Genomic DNA, 26,475 nt, shown 5'->3' with positions numbered 1-26,475 from the left:
AAAATTTGAAAACTCTTTAACCCTTTCATTTCAGACCATGTACGTCCAATTGTGTGGGTTCGTATTTTATTTATGTCTGAGCGTATTTGAGGTTTTCTTGGCGCTAGACCGTACTGCAGTGCTTCTGCGGGATACGTATCATGTACTTCAGTTGTTTTTATTTAGCGCTTGACCACCAAGGGGCAGGAAGAAGAGTTTCAAAATACAGTTGATTGACATGATGACGGGAAGCAGTAATGCCAAAAATAAGTATTTATTTATTGCATTCATAATAATCTAGAAGCATTACTGAACAACAGAATGTATTCAATGAAGTGTGTAAATTGTTTAGTGAACGTAAATTGTGAATATACAACATCGTACGTAATACCATGAGGTTTCAAATGTTGATATGCACAACTGTGCGGGCTAGGTTTCTCTACAGACAATGCATATGGGAGTGATGGTGCTGCCACCAAAAGGACTGTAAAAGCAGAACTTGTACTCTACGTGAAAAATGTATTAGATTTTAATTGTTTTAAATCGTTCCACACTGTAAAATAGAACATTTGATCATGTGCAGATGTATATTGACATGTACAGAGCTGAATTTTAAAATTTTTTGTAGGTTTTTCCAGATGATAGTTCTTATTTGGTAACATAAACTGTCAACATTTCAGTAAGTTTTTGATGTACAAACAAAAATTCACACCACGTTTTCCTTCAGGTCTGACGGCAAGGTTTTGTTATCTATAATAATAATAATAATAATAATAATAATAATAATAATAATAATAATAATAATAATAATAATAATGTTATTTGCTTTACGTCCCACTAACTACTTTTACGGATTTCGGAGACGGTGAGGTGCCGGAATTTAGTCCCGCAGAAGTTCTTTTACGTGCCAGTAAATCTACCGACACGAGGCTGTCGTATTTGAGCACCTTCAAATACCACCGGCCTGAGCCAGGATCGAACCTGCCAAGTTGGGGTCAGAAGGCCAGCGCCTTAACCGTCTGAGCCACTCAGCTTGGCACACACATTATCATTATAGAATGTTATGCCTTTCAGCTTTCAGTCTGCAAGCCTCTGAATTTACTAAACGTCACCACAATCCTCGATTTGCAACAAGTGTTGTGGCCTCAGTTAGTTCCATACCTCGTATCTATAAATCGTTAGAAACCGAGTCTGACCATTGTCATCTTGGCCTACCTCTACTTCTCTTACCCTCCATAGCAGAGTCCATTATTCTCCTAGGTAACCTATTCTCCTCCATTCGCCTCACATGATCCCACCACCGAAGCCGGTTTATGCGTACAGCTTCATCCATCGAATTCATTCCTAAATTAGCCTTTATCTCCTCATTCCGAGTACCCGTTCCTGCCATTGTTCCCACCTGTTTGTACCAGCAATCATTCTTGCTACTTTCATGTCTGTTACTTCTAACTTATGAATAAGATATTTGAGTCCACCCAGCTTTCGCTCCTGTAAAGCGAAGTTGGTCTGAAAACAGACCGATGTAAAGATAGTTTCGTCTGCGAGCTGACTTCATTCTTACAGAATACTGTTCATCGCAACTGCGAGCTCACTGCATTAGCTTTACGACATCTTGACTCAATCTCACTTACTATATTACCATCCTGGGAGAACACACAACCTGAATACTTGAAATTATCGACCTGTTCTAGCTTTGTATCACCAATCTGACATTTAATTCTGTTGAATTTCTTACCTACTGACATCAATTTAGTCTTCGAGAGGCTAATTTTCATCCCATACTCATTGCACCTATTTTCAAGTTCCAAGATATTACACTGCAGGCTTTCCGCACAATCCGCCATTAAGACCAAGTCATCAGCATAGGCCAGACTGCTTACTACATTTCCACCTAACTGAATCCCTCCCTGCCATTTTATACCTTTCAGCAGATGATCCATGTAAACCACGAACAACAAAGGTGAAAGATTACAGCCTTGTTTAACCCCTGTAAGTATCCTGAACCAAGAACTCATTCTACCATCAATTCTCACTGAAGCCCAATTGTCAACATAAATGACTTCGATTAATTTTAATAATCTACCTTTAATTCCATAGTCCCCCAATATAGCGAACATCTTTTCCCTCCGTACATTGTCATATGCTTTCTCTAGATCTACGAAACAAACACAACTCTGCCTATTCCTCTCGTAGCATTTTTCAATTACCTGGCGCATACTGAAAATCAGATCCTAACAGCCTATCTGTGGTCTGAAACCACACTGGTTTTCATCCAACTTCCTCTCAACGAATTATCGCACCCTACCTTCCAAGATGCCAGTGAATACTTTGCCTGGTATACTAACCAATGAGATACCTCGATAGTTGTTGCAATCCTTCCTGTTCCCTTGCTTATAGATAGGTGCAATTACTGCTTTTGTCCAATCTGAAGGTACCTTATCAACCAACACTCCATGCTAATCTTACTACTCTATGAAGCAATTTCATCCCTGCCTTCCCACTATACTTCACCATTTCAGGTCTAATTTAATCTATTCCTGCTGCTTTATGACAATGGAGTTTATTTACCATCCTTTCCACTTCCTCAAGCGTAATTTCACCAACATCTTCCTCCTCCCCATGAGCTTGGCTGTTCGCAACACCACCAGGATTATTTCCTTTTACATTGAGAAGATGTTCAACATATTCCCTCCACCACTCCAGTGATTCCCTGGGATCTATTGTAAGTTCACCTGAATTACTCAAAACACTGGTCATTTCCTTTTTTCCCCTCCCTTCTTAAGATTCTTTATTACAGTCCAGAAAGGTTTCCCTACTGCTTGACCTAGCCTTTCCAGGTTATTACCAAAATCTTCCCATGACTTCTGTTTGGATTCAACAACTATTTGTTTCGCTCTGTTTCCTTCATCTATGTACAAATCCCTGTCTGCCTCGGCCCTTCTTTGGAGCCATTTCTGATAAGCCTTCTTTTTATGTTTACAAGATGCTCTCACTTCATCATTCCACCAAGATGTTCGCCTTTTCCCATCTTTACACACACTTGTTCCTAGGATTTCCCTTGCTGTTCCTACTACAGCATCCGTGTATGCCACCCATTCACTTTCTATATCCTGAACCTGCTTAGTGTCTACTGTTCGAAACTTCTCACAAATCATATCCATGTACTTCTGTCTAATTTCCTTGTCCAGGAGATTTTCTACCCTTATTCGTTTGCAGACAGATTTCATTTTCTCTACCCTAGGCCTAGAGATACTTAGTTCACTACAGATCAGACAGTGGTCTGTATCATCGAAAAATCCCCGGAAAACTCGTACATTCCTAACAGATTTCCTGAATTCAAAGTCGGTTAAGATATAGTCTATTATGGTTCTGGTACCCCTAGCCCATGTGTAGCGGTGAATACCCTTATGCTTGAAGAATGTATTCGTAACTGCTAAACCCATACTAGCACAGAAGCCCAGCAAACGCTTTCCATTCCCATTAGCTTCCATATCTTCCCCACATTTACCAATCACCCTTTCGTACCCTTCATTTCTATTCCCAACTCTCGCATTGAAATCACCCATTAGCACTATTCTAGCCTTGCTGTTGACCCTGACCACGTAGCCTTGCTGTTGACCCTGACCACGATGTCACTCAATGCTTCATAAAACTTGTCAACTTCATCCTCATCTGCACCCTCACAGGGTGAATACACAGAGACAATTCTAGTCCTGATTCCTCCAACTGACAAATCTACCCACATCATTCACTCATTCACGTGCCTAACAGAAACTATGTTGTGTGCAATGGCATTCCTGATAAAGAGTCCTACCCCAGACTCTGCCCTTCCCTTTCTAACACCCGTCAAGTACACTTCCTCGTTATCTCCCCTTACCCGAATATCACTTTATCCTAGCACATCCAGATGCATCCTCTTTGCTGACTCAGCCAGTTCCACTTTCTTTCTTCCGTAAGCCCATTAATATTGATAGCTCCCCATCGAATTCCATTTCGTTCGCCAAGTTGTTTCCAAGGAGTCCCTTGCCTATCAAATGGGGTGGGACTCCGTTACTCCCATAAGTCCGAGGCTTGCTTAAAATGTTCTGAGCTCGGTAAATTAATGAAGCAGGATGCTACCCTACTTGCACATAGTCCAAGTGATGATCTCTCCTCTAACGGGTTATGGACCACCGGTGAATTGTATAGTCCTAGCCACCTGAGCACAAAGGAGGGCCATGACTCAGAATATGTCCGAGATGCCCACTCCTATTCCATAGCAACTGGTATCCCGACTCTCAGGACCACTTACTAGGCCACTCAGCCGTTGCCCATGGTTCACGAACTAGGACGTGACTACAGTAACCACGCCATGAACCATTTATCAAAATCACAAAAATATGCAGTTATAAGCACTCTAAATTCCTGTTCAAATAACTGCAAATTCTATAATTAGTATACATAATGTAAAAGCATACATTTTTAACCCCTAAGGAAAAAAACATGCAAATGCATGAACTCCTGGGCCCCAATGATGATGATACACCACCTGTTCTGCGGTGTTTAAGTGATTTGAATGATGAATTCATAAGCTTTATTCTTTCATGAATGTAAATTTGAACTAGGTTTTAAAATTCACTGTGCCATTATTTTAACAGGTATTTTTAATGGAAAATAAGAAATTTAAGATTTTCAAGTACACTTGTTGACAAAAAAAAATAATTATGTTTTCAATGTTTGCAGCTACAATTGCCTAGAACATATCTTTAAAAACCTCTTCTTTTCCAATCTGACTGTCCCATTGGTGTTAAGAGAACCTGCTTAGAAGAGACTCAATGTTTATTGTTTATGTGCCAGGCACTATGTAAATGATGGTAAGTTGTGACTTTATGGAACACCCTATAGTTTTGTTACACACACGGTACATTTCCACTTTTCTGCCCATTGTAATACATTCCTCACTAGATCTTAGTTTTGATGCAAGACTAGATATACTGTAATTGAAACCATTTTTAACAAGTCCACTTGACATACGTTAACAGACTAAACATGCATCAGGCTGAGGTAAGGTGTGCCCCTGTGCCATTTTCACTACATCGTCTTGTCTCTGCCACATTCTTCACTTTCTCTTGTGCCTTAAGATTTCCTAAAAGAGTTTTTCTTGATCCCACACATACTGGTATTTATACTTACCAGACTCCTGGCCCAAGCCCTTGAATCATAGCCTGCTTTCATTTTGTAACAAGATATATTCAATGCACCCAGCTATCTCGCATTCTGGAGTTGAGGCACTCAGGACCACCTGTATTTCATGGACTTTAGCAAGTTGTGACTACCCTTTGTACCGATCCCAAGTCTGGATAGAGGAAGGGTGTTAGGAGATATGGGCAACACCCCACCCCTTTAAAAGGAATCTTGTTACACGAGAGGACAAAAGAAATAACAAGATGGATGAAAACATTGATGAAACAAGCCCAGTAAATGGACTCCTTGGACTGCCAAGTGGAACGTTAGATCAATCACAAAAGGGGAATGAGACAGCTAGAGGAAGTACTAGGGAAGTTAAGTTGTATGTGGATTTGTATATGATGATGGATTTAGAACGTTAAACTAATAGTATTTCTTGTAATATTCTCTTTCCATAGATTTGCTTATTGTTGTTGTTGGGTAATTATGTTTTTAACTTTATTAGCATTGTAATGTTAAGATAGGAGCAAGATTCATCTATAGTTTTGTAAGTCATAGTGTTAAGCACTGGAAATACTTAAGTTGTGTATGAAATTTCTTGTTAATATTTTCTTTCCACGGAATTGCTAGTTGTACTCCTGTTGTAGTTGTTGGGCAGTTATGTTTTAAGTTTGCTTTATTATCACTTGTAATGTTAAGCTAAGTAAGCTCAACACCCTACTGTAAGCCGTAATGTTAAGCACTGGATATACTTAAGAATGTTAAATTAGTAATATTTCTTGTAATATTTCCTTTCCATGGAATTGCTTGTTTTACTTTAGTAGGTGTTGTTGTTGGGTAATTATGTTTTTAACTTTATCCTATTATCACACTACTCTAATGTGAACATTGCCACCGGGATATTTCCCAGTTGTAATGTATTTGTTAATAATAATAATAATAATAATAATAATAATGAACAGTGCTTAGTGACTAATTCAGAAGACAAGAATTCTGCACGGAGTCATGACAGCAGTGAGCTGCATCAAACCTGGACATTGGGAGTGGGATTTGCTGTCCAATATCAGCAAACAGGCTCCTATTAATTAATTAGTTAATTAATTTATTTCAATTTTTTAGCCAACATAGGACTACTTTAGTCAGGTTTATGGAGGTTTATCTTCATTCAGTCAGCCCAATATTGTTTCATCCTTTCTGAACATAACAATTTCATGCTTCTGGAATCACTCCTCTTATTCTCAGCTTGTTGAATTTCGTCTGTAGTCTAGTGTGTTTATCTTTCAATATCTTGAGCGTATTTGTTTTGTACTGGTATTTTAAATCTTCTATTGTACTATGTAACTCTCTCATGTCTTCTTTAATTCTGTGATCTATCTGATATTATTCTTAGTCTTACATCATTTTTCTACTGATTCAATTTTTTGGTGATCGTGTCAGATGTCCTAAGAATGATATCTGTTTCCTGTTCATTGTGGTAGTCACACGTTCTATTTCTTTATAAACTGTTTTATTAGAAGCTGGTCTCCAGACTGGGTTTACCTGATAATTTTTATTCAAACAGGTTCTTACTATTCTCCTTTCTAACATGAGTGCTCTATCTATTTGAACTGTGTTGTTTTGAGCAATGTTTCACATGCATATATAATTTGTGGCTGGATGATTGTTTTGTAGTGTTTCAATTTGGTTGCTATTGAGAGACATTTATTATTATATGTGTATTCTTGGTAAAATGCTGAGCTGTAACCAGTTTATCTATTCTATTTTACCATGCTGGTTTCTCATTCAGGGTGTATGTGATTATTTCACCTAAATATTAAAATTTTCCTACAATTCCTATTTCTTGGTCTTCTAGCTTAATTTTGTTTGCAAGCATAATCTCTGTTATTTCAAATGAAATTTTCAAACCAATATTTTGAGCTACAGTAGAAGTCCGCTATAGCGAGTACGGCATATAACGAGTTATAGCGACGATTTTTTTTCTGTCCCTTCAAAATTCCTATATTAAACTGTGTATCGTCCTTCGGTTACAGCGAGAACCCTATCACTTGATATAGATGTTGATTCCCACAGGGAATCTGAAATATTTGTCCTGAATGAGCAAATTTATAATACCAATATAAATGGTCCATTATTGGACATTATAAATTTTCCAGCTAGCTCATTCTTGGTTGCCAGCGTTTCGCCCTCGTGTGCTAGGGTGGGCTCGTCAGTTGGTACCTAGCACACCTACCAATACGCTGGCTAGTGCATACCGTGGAGGCCACTGCGTAGGCTAACTGGAGCCACCGGCAGTGATGAGACAAATTCTCTTAGTGCATTGGCACTGCCGGTGGCTCCAGTTAGCCTACGCAGTGGCCTCCACGGTATGCACTAGCCAGCGTATTGGTAGGTGTGCTAGGTACCAACTGACGAGCCCACCCTAGCACACGAGGGCGAAACGCTGGCAACCAAGAATGAGCTAGCTGGAAAATTTATAATGTCCAATAATGGACCATTTATATTGGTAACCCTATCACTGGCGCATCCGTTATTACGAGCTATTAAGCGCGCACGATTTTTTCCGTTACCGATATTTATGCACCCCAGCGATGATATTGCTTGCGAATTACCTTCGGCATCGTTTCCTCACTTTGTGCATTTGCGAGCTCTCTCGTTGACATTCAAAGGCGATGTTGGAGTTGATTAGTAATACCCATCGACTGCTGTTCTCTAAAGAAAATTCGAAATGAAAGAGTATAACACGTTTTCGTAATAAATGCGTAAATAACGTGGCCGATAGCAGTTCTTAACTCATAAAAATAAAGACTGAATAAACGATATCTTAATTTTAGTGTTATATACGGAAATTACGTGAGAATGTCATACATCTCAAGATATGGCAGAGTACATCACTGATTTCAGAGGATACTTCATATCTTCTCGCGTCTAGTTACGGCTATTTCATGTAAATTTTTCGCGAGGAGGTTATTTCTCTACATGCGTTTCAAGTATGTTTTCATGATAGACTACATATACGGTTAAGTTAGGTGACGCTGTTTGAAGAAGAAAGCCGAGGTGTTTGCCAAAGAAATCTCTGGAGTGATACCGTGTTTCTCCAAATCCAAGACTTTTTCTCTCAGAATCTCATGCAAAAACTCAAGGGTTGTTGCATTCGCGGCCTAACAGTAAGTTAATGGATACCACTGGCAACTACCGCGGTAAGCACGCTGCTTCTTTTCACACGCGCACAGAACTCATTTACAATAAACGACCTCCTCTTTACTACACATAGTGGCAGAGTCACAACGTGTCTATTGTACTTGACGCTTAGTAAAATTAAGGTTTATAGACAGCAGAAATATTTTCTTGATGGATAGTCGTATTGTAAAGATACGTGGAAAAGGTATTGCAGGCAAATTTTCAACGGGTTCTAGTCAATATGATGCTAATTATAAGTTAATGTTTATTAAACACTCGGAAATGTAGACACATTGTACAGCTGCAAGAAAATACGGCATAGGCCTAACTAAAGGGCGGTTGGCCATACCGTGGCCCAATAAACTCGTTCGTTGACTTTCAACGTTCACGATTAGGCCTATACATCGCTAGCTGCTGAATGTGGTCGCACCCGACAAGCGAGAAGTGCGTGTAACGGTAGCCGGTTATATCTGACGCTGCGTAAAAGTAACAGTTTTATATATAGCAAGAATAATTTCCCGAGGGATCGTATTTTAGAGACGCATGGAATAGGTATTGCCGGAGAATTTTCGAGTTCTCTTCAATATTATGATGCCAATGTTAAGTTAATGGTCCTTTAACCCGCGGAAATAAAGAATAATTGTGCAGCCGCAAAAAAAAAAAAAAAAAAAAAAAAAAAGAGATATACGGCGTGATGAAAGTCAATGTTCAGCATCTAAAAATAGTCTAAAAATGCGTAGGCCTGTATGATTTTACAAACTTCTTTTTGAGCCTGATTTAAATTTTTTGAAGGAAAAAGTGGGGTTCATCTGGGATTTGGAGAAATATGGAACTATATTTTTCAGAATGAAATTAAACATACACTTTCACGTAGTATCGGATTACGAAAAATAACAAACAAGTAAGCCGTAGTGTGGATATCATCTGCGGAAACGCAAGTTTTGAACAAACTGCTTGCCGTTTCATACCGATTTTTAAGTGCATGAAGGGTTTTCCGACTTTTATACAAAAATCGGATATAACGACAATCTGTTATAGCGAGTAAATTTTTCGCCGTTATGAATTCTCGCTATAACGGCTTCTACTGTATTTCCTGTAAAGATTTTATTTGTTTCCTGAATATCATTGGCCAGAAGAGCTAGATCATCAGCAAATCCTAGACAGTTTAAATGTACTTTATCCTTCCGGGTTCCTATTTCTACATCTTTCAAGCTGTTCTTGCGCCATTTCCTCATAACGTCCTCTATGCACATTTAAAAAGAGGTACAATTCATCACTCTGTCTTAAACCAGTTGTTACCAAGAATGGTTCAGAAAATTCTCTTCTGAACTTAATTTAAGAAATTGCATTAGTTAGAGTAAGTTTGATCAATTTGATTAGCTTTTTTTAATTTTTATTTTTGCAACTTGGTTTACGTCGCACTGACACCGATAGGTCTTATAGTGACGATGGGACAGGAAAGGGCTAGGAATGGGAAGGAAGTGGCCATGGTCTTAAGGTACAGCCCCAGCATTTGCCTGGTGTGAAAATGGGAAACCACAGAAAGCCATCTTCAGGACTGCCGACAGTGTGGGCTTATTTCTAGTTACTCTCACTTCCCCAATTTCCCCTGCGTTCACTTTTCTTTTTCTTTACCGTTTCCACACTCTCTTTACCCCCTTCCTCCTCTAACCCCTTATTTTTCTTCCCCCATAGGTCTTTCAAACTTAAGCTTCTTCCCCTACCCATAGATTCACGTCTTCTTTCTTCTCTCTCTTCACCTCCTCTTGTCTGCGTAGTCCCCTGGCTGCCCTCCAATCTTGCGATCCCTGGCTCGACATGCTCCATATTCAGCAGTTCTCCACTTCCCAATCTTGGTGTGCGGTGGACTTCGCTCACTTCCATAATATCACTCTCCTCTACGTCAGTGCTACTTCTCCTTGTGACCTTCCCCACTTCTCCCTCTGCAGCCTGGGTCACCTTCTGCTGATGTTGATGTTCTTCATCCATTTCCTTTAACCGATACACAATCCTTGTATGTGATCATCTTCCATCCCTTAATGGCTTCACTGTCCATCTCCCTTCTTATCCACACTTTTTCTCCTTTGAAATTACTCTAATTCCTTATCACAATGTCCGTTATCAATTTCAACCTAATGGGCCTCCTTCCAGTAACTTTCCCGACCCGATGCACATCATCTATATCAACTTCACTAAAGTTAATCTTCATTCAATTCTGCACCAATTCCACCACTTTGTACACTAGTTCCATTCTACTCTCTTTTTCCTCTTCTTGCACATCATAAATGAAAATATTCTTCCTCATAATTTCTTGATCACCCCTCATTACAAATCGCTTCACCTCCATCATATCTTGCTCTAAACTTCTTACCTTCTGCTTCAATATTTCCAGCTCATCTTTGATTACACCCTTTCTCTTAATTTATTTTCCTCACATCTTCCTTAATACTCCGCTTTCGGTCCTTAAACTCCTTAGTTAGCTCTCGAAACATTTCCCTTATCTGCTCTGCCTGACATGCCTCTCTTATCATTCTTTCATTGCTTTAAATTTTAAATCAGAAAAATAAAATGGGTCACACAGACCCAACATTACCATTGATGAAAATTTTATTTACGTTACCACTGTACGATTGATCTACTTTCTATCTAGTATGTGAACTGTCGTGATTAAGTCGAGTGAAGGACATTGGATTTTTGAATTGAAGTTTATAATCTACAGTTTATCTGAATGCAATTATGCCACTCAGCAAAAATTTCTAACAGGAAGACAAATTTAGAAGATTTTACAAATGGCTTGCAATTAATGAATCATAGCTAATTTTAATCATATTTGTTACTGTTTGAATATTTTGTTTACATTCCTGTATTAATAATTTCATAAGAACTTTGATACTTTATTTGTTTTGTACTGTTTGATTAGCATATTTAGCCCCGGCTTTACTGTTTCCATTATATGAATAATAATAATAATAATAATAATAATAATAATAATAATAATAATAATAATAATAATAATAATAATAATAATTTTTCTTTTCATCGCTTACACTCACATTGGAGAACCATAATCAAACCTTATACAACAAAGTCTTCGAAGAATAAGTTCGTTCAACTTTTAACACTTTTCTTCCTTACCCAAAACTTCATTATTATTATTATTATTATTATTATTATTATTATTATTATTATTATTATTATTAATAGTAGTAGTAGTAGTAGTAGTAGTAGTAGTAGTAGTAGTAGTAGTAGTAGTAGTAGTAGTAGTAGTAGTAGTGCAGTTGAACCTGACTTATAAGTATTTGAAGAGAAAAAACTACTTGTAATTCAGAATTGCTTAGAAATCAGACTTATGCAATACATCACATATTTACTGAAAAACCAATGGAATAGACCTACATGTACGTAAACTCTTTCAAGATTAAAATTATTATGTCCACCTTTTCAATACAAATATATATATTTTTAGTGGTTAAATTTTACATGAATGAAACACACCAGTTAGGGACATGTTTCGCCCTAGTTATGGGCATCTTCAGCCTATATTAATCCTAAGGCCAAGAATTAAAAATATAAATATTGGAACTTATAGTAAGCTAACTTAATACTAAATACAATTGTCTTATGCTATTTACACAGTTTACAATTATGTACAGTATGTACAATAAGTGCATTAACCTTGCCAGAATTTATGAACAATGAATTACATTTTTTACAATGACCAGACCTCCAATTGCAGACTGGATTGATCACAACTTGAATAGGGGCTTCTCAACAGTATTGACTAGAATTTATCACTGCGTGAGTTGAGGTTTCTTCAGCTGTTATAGTCGCCTGAATCATAAGAATTTTTACAACACCGGAATCTTGGATAAAATTGTTAATATTCAATTTATTGTCCACATGTAGTTGGAAATGAAATCCATTCAAACGAAGACAACATTTGGGCCAAAAATAAATGAAATTTATATAATTGTAAATTTAAGAGGGCTTTCTTTTGTACGTTGCTTTAATTACATTTCTTATCCAAATTTCGTTGACCTTATTCTGAATTCTATTCGTATTATGAACAATGAAATTTGAATTAACTTATAATGACTAGAATTCCAATTGTGGGTTGGATTGGTCAAGCGTGAATAGGGGTTTCTCAAAATGTATTGACTAGAATTTATCACTGCGTGAGTTGGGGTTTCATCAGCAGATATGATCGCCTGAGTCGTAAGAAATTTTAACAATACCGGAACCTTGGTTAAAGTCGTTCATGTTATGGTTTGAAACAGTTTGAATATTCCTTTAGAAAGAAGCATGGTTATGTATTAAGGTTGAAGCGTGTATAGGATACATATTGTTGATTTCAATCATTGTTTATCGGAATAAAAATATTCCGTCATTCTTGTGGATAAACTTCCCACTAGTGCATATTCAATCTGGGAGGAATATGAGTTGTCTGTAACTGGATAAGAGAAAAAACAGGGAATTAGAATTATGAATGTGGAACCCAATACGGTAATAAAGTAGAGCGAGTGTTTATCGTGTGAACTTACTTGTCTTGTCGACGTTAGCTGGGATCCATTGTTCCGGTTGTATCTAAACGGCTAAGCTTGCTCCTAGTGTAGTATCGATGCTGAAGCCGAGGGGCGGAACCTGGCGGGGAAGAGGGCGTGATATTCAAATTGTGCGTCTGTATTGTTGCTAGAGAGGCATTTCTTGAATTGGACTGGGCGGGCCTGGCATTAGGTTTGGCGTGTAAAAGCTCCTCCCGGTTTGTCCAAAATATGTGAACCCGCATTGGGCACATTTTAACCTATAAACACCTGACCCTGAGTAAATGTTGTTGTTATTATTGACTCTACTGTGGTTGAGGAATATGTTCCGATTATTATTGTCTTGAAGGCTATGTTGACACTGCGTTTTTTAAAGATATTAGTGATCTGATGGATAGCTGGGCTAATATACGTAAGGGTGGTGGATAAGATCAAAATTAAGTTATCGTCCAACCTAGTCCCAGAGAAATCAAAGACAAACAGCTACACCACCCTGAAGCATTGTTAGCGTAAATTGTATAATATTGTATTATAGGAAAATTTTCTTCTTTTGTTAATTTAATATTTAGTGCTTGACAATAATGTATTTTAGTGTACCATTTGCCACCGAGGTAGACAACTCATTTGCAAATAAAGAGATTTTGATTTGATTTGATAGAACATTACAATGCTTCCATGCATAATAAGTAATCGGCCATGAGCCAGCATATGACTGAAACAGGCCATAAGTTCACCTCTATAGAAAATTATTTGACGGTCATTAAAAACCTAAGCAAAGGGAAATTATTGAACAAAACTGAAAACTTGTACATTTATTTGGACCAATCTTATAACAAAAATAATAATCTTAACGATGCCATCGATAACAAAAATCCGTTACATGAAACAACTCCGAGGTTAATCCAGACCGTAAATCAGAATGAAGTTCCCAGTATGTTTAAATCACAGAACGCATGCGCTCCAATAGCCAAACCTAATGCCAGGCCCGCCCAATCCAATTCAAGTAATGCCTCTCTAGTAACAATACAGACGCACAATTTGAATATCACGCCCCCTTCCCCGCCAGGCTCCGCCCCTCGGCTTCAGCATCGATACTACACTAGGAGCAAGCTTAGCCGTTTAGATACAACCGGAACAATGGATCCCAGCTAATGTCGACAAGACAAGTACGTTCATACGATAAACACTCACTCTACTTTATTACCGTATTGGGTTCCACATTCATAATTCTAATTCCCCGTTTTTTCTCTTATCCAGTTACAGACAACTCATATTCCTCCAAGATTGAATATGCACTAGTGGGAAGTTTATCCACAAGAATGACGGAATATTTTTATTCCGATAAACAATGATTGAAATCAACAATATGTATCCTATACATGCTTCAACCTTAATACATAACCATGCTTCTTTCTAAAGGAATATTCAAACTGTTTCAAACCATAACATGAACGACTTTAACCAAGGTTCCGGTATTGTTAAAATTTCTTACGACTCAGGCGATCATATCTGCTGATGAAACCCCAACTCACGCAGTGATAAATTCTAGTCAATACATTTTGAGAAACCGCTATTCACGCTTGACCAATCCAATCCACAATTGGAATTCTAGTCATTATAAGTTAATTCAAATTTCATTGTTCATAATACGAATAGAATTCAGAATAAGGTCAACGAGATTTGGATAAGAAATGTAATTAAAGCAACGTACAAAAGAAAGCCCTCTTAAATTTACAATTATATAAATTTCATTTATTTTTGGCCCAAATGTTGTCTTCGTTTGAATGGATTTCATTTCCAATTACACGTGGACTATAAATTGAATATTAACAATTTTATCCAAGATTCCGGTGTTGTAAAAATTCTTATGATTCAGGCGACTATAACAGCTGAAGAAACCTCAACTCACGCAGTGATAAATTCTAGTCAATACTATTGAGAAGACCCAATTCAAGTTGTGATCAATCCAATCTGCAATTGGAGGTCTGGTCATTGTAAAAAATGTAATTCATTGTTCATAAATTCTGGCAAGGTTAATGCACTTATTGTACATACTGTACATAATTGTAAACTGTGTAAATAGCATAAGACAATTGTATTTAGGATTAAGTTAGTTTACTATAAGTTCCAATATTTATATTTTTAATTCTTGACCTTAGGATTAATATAGGCTGAAGATGCTCATAGCTAGGGCGAAACATGTCCCTAACTGGTGTGTTTCATTCATGTAGAATTTAACCACTAAAAAATATATATTTGTATTGAAAAGGTGGACACAATAATTTTAATCCTGAAAGAGTTTACTTATTGTATCTTCAATACGAAAGAAAATGAGATTAGTTACTTGTAACTTTTAGACCTACATGTGTAAATCCTTGCAAATATAAAATACATTAAGATAGAAAATATTATTTTTGAACATGGTCCAGCCTTAAAGAAATCAGATAGTTAGGCTTGTTTCACTTTTCTTGCATTAAGAGTACAAACCTCCTTTTGCAGACTTAGTAATGAATTCAAACCAGTTTCACTACAACTTTTTGCACTGATGTATCGCCTGCACACATCATGTGCACTTAACACTTTACTCAGTTCAGGTGTTTCAAGATTCAAGCCGTTATCTCCATCTCCAATGTCACTAACGCTTGTACAGTAGCTGGTCGATCACCACCATGTTGTTGGCATACGTCAGCAATAATCCTTCATCCAGTAGTTCTCCACATACAGCCAGATTATCATAGAAATGCACAAAAGTTTGACTCCTGCACACATTCTGCGTCCTGTCCGTTATGTTTAAAGCAATGTGGATTATTGTGTTTACACAATTCAGCTTGTGGGCACTCTATAACTTACGTTCTGGAAATACCACGTCACTTAAGTTGCATCGTTCTGGAAATACCACGTCACTTAAGTTGCATTTTAATTTTCGTCTTTCCATAAGATTGGTATTCACCTTGGTAATGTTTTTATAGAAACACAATTACTGCCGTTTTCAAAATGAAGATTCAATAATAGTTTCAGAAGAGGTTTTAAACTGACATTGTGATAATTTTAATTGTTTACATTATCACGTTTTTAGAAGTGCTTTAATGTTGTTTTTTAGATGTGATGTAATTTGGTTTTCAGACTACTGTAGTTTTAATTTTGACTATAGTCTTTTTAATATGTTTAGGACTGTTCAGGAACATCATTTTTAAGATTTAAAAAAATTAAGGCTGAAAATGCTCTTTATATGAGCGAAACATGTCCCTTAGAAGAATTAATTGTATGAAAGTGTAAACACCAATAAAGGTGATTTGTATTGAATAGGTGGACAAGAAATACTTCTTATTATAATTACTGTGAATGCAGGAAAGTATCAAATTCGACACCCTCCGGTAGCGTTAGCTCATTGCCAGACAAAATCATAATCATCATTAGAGGCAGCCTCTTCTAGTAAGACACTGGCTTTGCGGAAAGAGTTGCTGATTGAAGAGGATGACACCTGGTTCCAGGTAGCCAAAATAAAGTCCATGGCTTGTAGCAAATTAATGGAAGGAGGTTCCATTTCCTGCATCACTCAGTGTTATTAAATGTTGAACCGGCATTTTTCTATAATGCGCTTTGAAATTGCAATGATGCCCAAATCAAGGGGTTGTAGATCACTGCTAAAGTTAGGAGGGAAAAATTCCACTCGGACATTGTCCAGAACGATTTGAGGTGGATATGCTGCACATCGATCCATTCTTCTGTTTCTTTTTCATTTTAATGTCCAGTTTTTTCAACCACTGTTCCATTAGAAGCATACTCGTCCAATAATTTCTGTTGGATTCATATTCCGAAAGTTTCGTTTTCGCACCCTTAAAACACCTCAGATTCCTCAATTTTCCTATCACAAGTAGACGAAGTTTGTCAGATCCATCTGCATTGGTGGCGAGAAGTACTGTTACATGAATTCGACTGTTCTTCCCTCCAAAGCATGAGTCACCTTTTTCAGCTAATGTTTTACGGTGAAACTCTGTTAAGAAGTTTTTCAAGGGACTGCAAAAAAAAAATTTCTTAAGCAGGAAACTTCTTAAAAGGGGTAATGCCCAGAAACTTATTCTGTACTTTGAAATACAGTAGAAGTTCGTTATAGCGAGAATTCACAACAGCAGAAACTTTACTCGCTATAACGGATTGTCGTTATATCCGATTTTTGTATAAAAATCGGAAAATCCCTCATACACATTAAAATCTGTATGAAACTGCAATTAGTTTGTTCGAAACTTGCTTTTCCGCAGATGATATCCATACTACGACTTACATGTTTGTTATTTTTCAAAATCTGATACTACGTGAAAGTGTACGTTTAATTTCATTCTGAAAGAAATTACAGTTTCGTATTTCTCCGAATCCAAGACGAACCCCCACCCCCCTTTTCCTTAAAAAAATTTTAATCAGGCTCAAAAAGTGCGTTGTAAAATCATATGAATGCCTCTGTTGTACAGTACGCATTTTTATACAATTTTTTAGACGCCGAACATTGGCTTTCGTTATGCCGCAATTTTTAGCGGCTGCACAATTATTCTTTATTTCTGTGGGTTTAATGACCATTAACTTAAAATTGGCATCATAATACCGAAGAGAATCCGTTGAAAATTCGCCGGCAATACCTATTCCATGCGCCTCTACAATACGGCGATCCGTCAGGAAAATATTCTTGCTGTCTATAAAAACTTTTACAGTACTTTTACTCAGCGTCAGATATAACCGGCTACAGCTACACGCACGTCTCGCTTGCCGGGTTCGGCCAACTTCAGCGGATAGCTAGGCCTAATCGCGGACGTTGAAGGTCAACAAACGAGTTTATTGCGCCACGGTATGGCCTTTCCGCTCTTGCGTTTTTCGTGTACATACCTCTCAACTTCATTTTCAACTTCTTTAAAGCGTCCTTGTTGCGGACCACTGAATGCATTTTTTGTATCTTTGTCTTCACGCTGACGCCAAATATTGACTTAGTTAGGCCTACGCCATATTTTCTTGCGGCTGCATAATTATTCTACATTTTTGAGTGTTTATTAACCATTACCAGTAACTTCAAATTGGCATAATATCGACGAGAACCTGTTGACAATTTGCCGGCAATATCTGTTCCACGTATCTTTACAATTATCCATCACGAAAATATTCTTGCTGTCTATAAAACTTAATTTTACTAAGAGTCAGGTACAGTACTGTAGACGCGTTATAACTCTGCCATTGAGTAGCCGTGGTCTTTCTAAGAATTCGAAGGCTCGCATATTTTGATGCCATTATGGAGATTCGAGAAACTTTTTGCAGAGGCTAATAGATTCGCATTTCTCTCCTCATTATTTCCCGAGATCCAGTGACGGTACACACAGGCACTGTAAAACCGGTTGTCACGGCTAGTGAGGTATAATAAAGAGGCGGTCGCTTATTGTCAACGAATTTTGTGTGTGCGTGTGGGGGTGAAAAGAAGCAACGTGGTTACCGCGAGAGTTGCCAGTGGTATTCATTACTGTTAGGCCGCGAATTCAAGAGGACCCTTGATTTTTCGCATGAGATTCTTTGGAAAAAGAAAAAAAGCAACATCGTCTTGAATTCGGAGAAATACGGTATTACGGTACTCCAGAGTGACCTAAGCTAATCGTACATGTGTCATGGAAACATATTTGATACTCATGTAGAGAAATGAGTTATCCTCGCCAAAAATTTACATGTGAATAGCCTTTCCGAAATTTAACTAGATGCGAGAAAATATGAACTATCCTCTGAAATCAGTGATATCTTGAGGTGTATCACATTCTTACTTAATTTCAGTATATAACATTAAAATTAAGAGATCATTAACTTCAGCCGTTACTTTCAACGAGTTAACAACTGCTACGGCCACGTTATTTATGCATTTATTACGAAAACTTGTTATTCTCTTTCATTCGAATTTTCTTTAGAGAATAGCAGTCGTTGGGTAATACTGATCGACTCCAACATCGCCTTTGAATGTTGACGAGAGAGCTTGCAAATGCACATAGTGAGAAAACTATACCATACCAAAGATGATCGATCGCATTTTGTGGCAAACTTTTCAGTTTCCTTATTCAAACAGTGTCACCTTGATGAAAACATACTTCAAGCGCCACTAGAGAAATGATAAAACCTTCTCGCTATAAATTTACACGATAATAACTTTTCCGTAATTTAACCAGATGCGAGAAACTATAAACTAACCTGTGAAATCAATTATGCACTCTGCCATATCTCAAGGTGTATCCCATTTTTTACTTAATTGCAGTATTTAGCATTAAAATTAAGCAATCATTTAGTTAGCCTTTATTTTTAATGAGTTAAGAACTGTTATCGGACATGTTATTTACGCATTTATTGCTAAAATATGTTCTCTTCCATTTCGAATTTTCTTCACACGGAATAGCAGTCAACAGTTATTAGTCTACTAATAGACTCCGACATCGCCTTCGAATGTCGATGAGAGAACTCGCTAGTGGACATAGCGAGGAAACAATACGAAGATAATCGATTGCATGCACGATAATCGCTGGGGTGCATAAATATCGATAACGGAAAAATAGCGCGCGCTTAATCGCTCGTAATAACGGATGCGTCGGTGATACGGTTCTCGCTGTAACCAAAGGATAATACACAGTTTAATATAGGGATTTTGAAGGGACATATTTTTTTTTTTTTTTTTGCTAGGGGCTTTACGTCGCACCGACACAGATAGGTCTTATGGCGACGATGGGATAGGAAAGGCTTAGGAGTTGGAAGGAAGCGGCCGTGGCCTTAATTAAGGTACAGCCCCAGCATTTGCCTGGTGTGAAAATGGGAAACCACGGAAAACCATTTTCAGGGCTGCCGATAGTGGGATTCGAACCTACTATCTCCCGGACGCAAGCTCACAGCCGCGCGCCTCAACGCGCACGGCCAACTCGCCCGGTAAAGGGACATAAAAGTATTGTCGGTATAACGGGGTTCTCGTTATAAGCGGTACCCGCTATAGCGGACTTCTACTGCACATGTGAAACACACAGCCAACAGATTTCCTTGTTTGTGAACAATACCAAAATAGGCCGATATATAAGAGCTGCTAACAGAAAGCCACAATATATAAATTTGATTATCATGACAATATTTTTACAGATAAAGTAAAATAATTGAACTTACCGTATTATAAATATATTTGTTAAGAGAAGGGAACATATTATATAAAAACGTTGCAAGGTTTGCTTATTTTAGCAGGCAGAACCATTTCCTTCCATGCTTCCCTTTCCTCTGCACTTACACTCTCTGCTTCGCCACAAATTGTTTTGTAAACGATGCCGGCTCGATTTTTAAAGCGTTCCAGCCACCCGTTCGACGCGGTAAAAGGTACCCTTAATTTGCATGCGGCTTTTCCTGCACAATAATCCTACTGAAAGGTATGTTTAAACTTCGCTGCTGTGTAAACCATATTAGACGAGCTTGTTCTCTTTCATCGTACTTTTCAGATTTAACTTCCTTACAATTTGCTGAAGTATTCTCTTCAAAGTAGACGGCGGCATCCCCAGCTCCTTTGCCAAAGCAACATGTGAAAGTGTAGATGACTCCACTTTCTTTATAATCTCCACTTTCTCTTTTATTGTTAGTGCCTTTCGCATGATCTCTTTCCTCTGAGTTCCGCTCATTTTCACTTAAAAAGTTTGTACGTTGATATTACAAGTACAACTAACTTCACTGACTCCTATTCATACTAATTACGACGCTACACTATGCTTGGCAATCCATAGCTTAGGCTTACAAGACGCAAAGACAAGCCGTGTACTACAGTTTGTTAGCATGTGCTTTCTATCTTCCTCACACCCCCGACACCTGCTTCAAGGATAACGGCAGCAAATGGGAAAACTGGCAACTTATTCTTAGAGATTCTTAGAACCTAGGCCTAAATCGCCCCTGCATTCCTACAGGTTGTCACGGCAATGGGCGTAGTTTCTGGCTGTTTCACAAGTACTGCATGGCCAAGCCAGTATTGAGTTTATTTTCCCGCTTCAATCCTCTTCATGCTATAGGTAATGAAGAAAAGAAACACAGGTTCAAAGTTGTTGCAGAAATTACAAGTGACACGATAATACAATGTTTAGCTCGTATAAAGGTAAAATTAAAAATAACTTTCAATTTTATGCCAACACGTGGTAATACAATGTCTCTGTGTGCCTCCCATCAACACCCAGTTGGCTATCAACATTCGTTCAACTTCGTAAACGATCGGGATCAGGGATCTTTCGGCCGGCTTGTTTGGCGGCATGTGTATCACCTGGCTGCTGGCAAGTCGGCTGTTTCCTGCATAGAGTCGGAAAGTTTTTTTTATTCACCTCACTAATAATGGACACGGAAAATCTTATCAGTTTAGTTCAAAAACGTAATTTCCTCTACGGCAAGACCCATAAGTATTATTGCAACAACAACGTAAGAGAGAACGCCTGGAAGGAAATAAGCAAGGGAATGAAAAATCAAAGAGGTTAGAATATTCAATTTTGTGGTGGATTAACAGTAATGTTGTGGACAAATACACTTTACGGTTTTTAATTAATATTTAGGCCACGTCAATTAATGACTTCACCCTGTCGCGGCCCGCAAATGGTCTAACACAGGGTGCAACTTGCGCGGAGACTGAAGGGTTCTAACCATGGGCTGCTTTGAGCAGGGTTTTTCTATCTCAAGGGGCTCTAAAATCTGAACTGTTTAACTGGGAAATATATTTACAACAGAACACATTAAACGGGAAAAATATACATATATCTTAATGCAACTGATCGAGGGACCAAGAATATCACACTTCTTAGGCAGGAAAACTTCTTATACGGGAACTTCTTAACCGAGTTTCACTGTATTGGGAAGGAGATTGTAGAATAGGCTGGTCTTATCTTGACTGTAGATGCCTGGAGGCTGATAATCGCTTACGATACACGGCAGAACCTCTTCTTTCCAATGTTGCACCGTGACGTCGTCCACAGCTTTTGAGTCACCACATATTGTTCTGCCTGTGATACCATGAGGATCTTTAAATCCTTGCAACCATCCTGATGAAGCCTTCAAATCAGCAGTGATACTCATCATTTTAGCTAAATCTATTGCCTTTGCCTTCAGCATGTATCCACTAATTGGTAGAGCTGCAGCCCGTTTTTGCTGGAACCAGGTAAAAAGGGATTTCTCCATATCTACGTACCTTCCTTCTTGTTGACAACTGTATTTTGCTGATTTTGAATCCAATTTTGAGAACTCATCCAAAATAGCGTTTCTTTTACTGATGACTGTACATAGCGTGGTATAAGCAATCCGTAAGTCTGAAGCAATTTCAGTTTTTGTTTTGTGTGGATTAGCGTCCACTTCTCGTATAAATTTTCCTTTTTCATCTAGGGTATCTTTCCTTTTTCTGTTTTCCATGGCTAATCAAAAGCAACTGAATGACAGAACTACTGTTCAACAGTAAACACCAGATACCGGCACCATGGACATTTTACTTCTCCGTTGTTCCTACGAAAGAAATTCTCGTTTTTCCTTTCGTTTCCGCACCAAAACCGTCCACTTTGCTTATAATGTATCTTAATCTTTGGCGGTGGGTCGAAAACGACCAAGGTAGAGGAAGAGCGGAAGGGACTCGCTCGGTTGGCCTTTGTTGGGCCGCCAGTAAGTAAGGGTCAACAATGTCACTCGGCGAAACTCTCTTGTGTTCTGTTTCAGCACCGAAACCCGACCGCTCTACTTCTGCCTACGCCGACAAAGAGGAAACTTTGTAAATAGAGTAGTTTCTTTCAAAAAAAGCACGTGCTCATTACAATTACGCAAAACTCAGTTATATTTCACTGACAATACGTATAAAAGCAAATTACGTAGAAACGGATTACGTATAAATAAGGTTTAATTAATACTCTTAAATTACATTTTACCGGGACCTAAAGAAAATCACGTACAAATACGAATTACATAGAACAGAGTTACGTATCAAGCAGGTTCAACTGTGGTTATTTTTACAATTCTTTCAGTTCAAAAGCAGGTAGAAGCTGTTAATCATTTTCATTTTCAAGAATATTTTCTGTAATTTCTCACAAAATAATTATTTTTAAAGATAAATTGCAAATATACTGATATAACTTATGCTGATATTGATCAAAGTCAGAAATGGGGAAAATGACATTACTCAATAAGACAGATTTTGAGATGCAATATAGAAGAAATAAAGGATTCACAATTTTTCTTTTTTATCGCTAGGGGCTTTACGTCGCACCGACACAGATAGGTCTAATGGCGACGATGGGATAGGAAAGGCCTAGGAGTTGGAAGGAAGCGGCCGTGGCCTTAATTAAGTTATAGCCCCAGCATTTGCCTGGTGTGAAAATGGGAAACCACGGAAAACCATCTTCAGGGCTGCCGATAGTGGGATTCGAACCTACTATCTCCCGGATGCCAGCTCACAGCCGTGCGCCTCTACGCGCATGGCCAACTTGCCTGGTGGGATTCACAATTAAATTCTTATTTTTAAGTTGGAAAGTGAAATAAGAACATGGGGTAATCTTGGAATGTAATTCAATAAATTATTTCCAGATTAATTGCAAAAATATGTCTTTTCTGTATCATAAACGTGAGAGATCCAGGCGCAAAAAAAAAAAAGTGTAAACGGTAAGATAAACTTGCAAGCTTCTGATTAATATCTAGTATCACTGTTTACTATGTAATGCATAATCATACTGCACTGGCATCATTCATTTTATCACTCCATCCTTACCATGACTGGAGTTATATATGACTACTTTTGTTCACTAAGATGACAAATAAAAATCCACAGCCTGTTTCCAGTCATTCGACGGGTCAGGGATCGAATGAATGAAGCCCCCATCTAGTGGTCGAAATCCTCCCTGATACTCTCCAAGTTCCTGGTTGAGCTGTTCTTGAATTCTTGTGAGGATTTTTTTTTTTTTTTTTTTTTTTTTTTTTTTTTTTTTTTTTACGTCGCACCGACACAGATAGGTCTAATGGCGACGATGGGATGGGGAATGCCTAGGAAGTGGAATGATGCGGCCATGGCCTTAATTAAGGTACAGCTCTGGCATTTGCCTCGTGTGAAAATGGGAAACCACGGAAAACCATCTTCAGGGCTGCCGGCAGTGGGGCTCGAACCCACGATCTCCCGATTACTGGATACTGGCCGCACTTAAGGGACTGCAGCTATCGAGCTCGGTGAGGATAATTCTAGACAGGATCTTATATGTGATATCAAGTAGAGAGATCCCTCGGTAAAGTGAAGTGTATTGACTGGGTGGACCATTAAACCTAACACCAGTTCTTAATTTAAGTGGTATGTTTTGAGCTGTCAGTGGAGAGATGGCGAAGAATGAGAATAGTAGATTAATAAGTCTGAGCAGGAAAGAGATCACAATATGAAATCAAGTTGGATTTCAAGAGGAAAATTGGGGCAAATATTCATTTATTAGAAAGTGGAGTTAGGGATTGGAGTAACTTACCAAGGAAGATGTTCAATAAATTTCCAATTTCTTTGAAATCATTCAAGCAAAGGCTAGGAAAACAACAGATAGGGAATCTGCCACCTGGGCGACTGACCTAAATGCAGATCTGTAGTGACTGACTGAAATGTAAAGAAAATCTTTCCAGATGGTACATGCACATTTTTAAATGTGAAACCAACCTTAATATGATGACTACTGGTGCATTTACCTTACTACTAACAAATTTTTAAAAGAAACACTATAAAGAATACAATATCACCAACTTCTTAAAACTGTGACCACAAGGCAAGAAAAAGTCTTATGAACTGAGAGGTTTGGTTCACTTGAATTGGAGATGAACTTGAATAAAATTCTAGATTTAGAGATGAACACCATAACATTTCAGCATAAGATACATTGGAAAATACAGCGGTCTCGTACATTGGGTGAAGTGGGAACTAAAAGCAAACTTGCAGTTTTACGAGACTGATTATCACAATCATAGCACCTATATCACATGAAATCCGAGTCACAGGAATGAGACTTTTCATTACAAAAATTGACATTTATTGGCAAGGGGGCATGAGATAGAAACTAACAAAGTCCTATTCTTGCAATGGAACATACGGCCAGACTCATTATTTATCTGGGTTTTTCAATCAACAACAATCCCAGATTAATGAAAATGATACCAAACAAAGAAACTAACATATCATTCAGAATTCAAAATTAATATAAAAATTATCAGCAAAAAACTTACACCATCATCAGCCATTCCTTCTTCTACTTCATCATCCGAATCTACGACAATTATGTCATCCTCTTGATCGCGTTGAGATGACGTGGGTACTTGATATTCCACTTCCAGTCCAGAGTCAGAGGTCACAGCCGGGAACATATCCTGCTGACCTGCAAGACGTGTGCGCTTGCCCTGAGATTGAAAAAAAAAAGAACCTTAAGAACCTTGAAACTCTTCAAATAATAACACAAGTAAATTACATGTCATCTCAAGTGGGAAAATGTATCCAATGCAGTCATTTTTATAAAGCAGTCATATTTTGGCCCGATGCAAATTATATTTAATGCAGTAACATTTTCTGCAGAGTACAATGCATTATTGAGTGAACGGGATAACTTAACAACGCAGCAGCCCCTCTTGGTTGGACCATAACAAGTAGTCTCTCAAAGCCAAAATGCTTCCCATTTGACACAGACTACGAGTATTTCAATACTCAATAAAGCGTGCCTCGCTAATAAGTTCATAATAGTCTCTTTTACGTAATTTGGGAATATTTTGTGACTTTTGGAATACGTAAATAAAAGTATTTACAGCAGAATGAACATCCTGAAGCAGGAGAGCAAAATTCATTTTCAAAGAATGCAAATTTAAGACAACCAAATGGACTTAACTGAGAAAGGTCCAATTTGATTACAAACAAAACCTTGATCTTGGAGGCGAGCCAGACACATTCAAAATAATCAATTAGATCACTATGCACTATCTACTATGACAATACAAAGAATGAACTGCTTTGTGTTTGCAATATATGGTGCAGACTGGATGTTATTGACCACTGTGGAACACTGGTGCAAATGTTTCTGGAAAGGATGACTCAGCAGCAGTGATAACCCAAGATCTGGACAAAGCCATAAAATCAGACAATTACACACCGACTGTCAGGAACACAGCTAAAAATGACTTGGTAGCCAATGCTTTTTTTTTCTTCTATACATGCAGTAAATCAGAAGAACAACATTTGAAGTTGTATTTCATTTAAGTGTTCAATATCTATATATATAAGAGTTTTGTCTGTACATTGTTCAGAATTTAAAAAGAATGGTATTCCTATATCAGGCGAGTCCACAGTAACAACGAAATGCATGTTTTAATTTTCCGTCATTTCTGTCTGCCTTGTCTGTCCGTATGTATGCACATCATGAGAAAACGGCTGAAGAGAATTTAGCGGTTAGCAGTCCGACTGCAGAATAACAAAATGAGCTCGATTGTGCTTGTATTTCGCATTCCATTCAGAAGTTAGAAATGTATTTCGTGTTTAGTTGTACAGTGAAGGGTAGCGAATATTTGATGCATGATAACCTACATCTAGCACATAATCCTGTAAAGCTGACCAGCGTGTGCA

General features: G+C 37.9%; 1 protein-coding gene across 3 annotated transcripts in view; it reads right to left on the bottom strand.

Annotated features, from left to right (window-relative positions):
* Mgtor (Megator) overlaps window positions 1-26,475 on the bottom strand; it is a 546,425-nt gene that overhangs the window by 141,508 nt on the left and 378,442 nt on the right. For all 3 annotated transcript variants that reach the window (XM_067145519.2, XM_067145521.2, XM_067145520.2), the window contains exon 28: window positions 25,095-25,265. In XM_067145519.2, coding sequence (XP_067001620.2) covers window positions 25,095-25,265 — 171 coding nt within the window. The remainder of the gene's footprint in view (window positions 1-25,094; window positions 25,266-26,475) is intronic.

Source organism: Anabrus simplex, chromosome 4 (genome assembly GCF_040414725.1).
Source record: "Anabrus simplex isolate iqAnaSimp1 chromosome 4, ASM4041472v1, whole genome shotgun sequence".
Taxonomy (NCBI): Eukaryota; Metazoa; Arthropoda; class Insecta; order Orthoptera; family Tettigoniidae; genus Anabrus; species Anabrus simplex.
The sequence above is the reverse complement of the archived record's forward strand: the minus strand, read 5'-3'. Positions and strand labels throughout refer to the sequence as shown.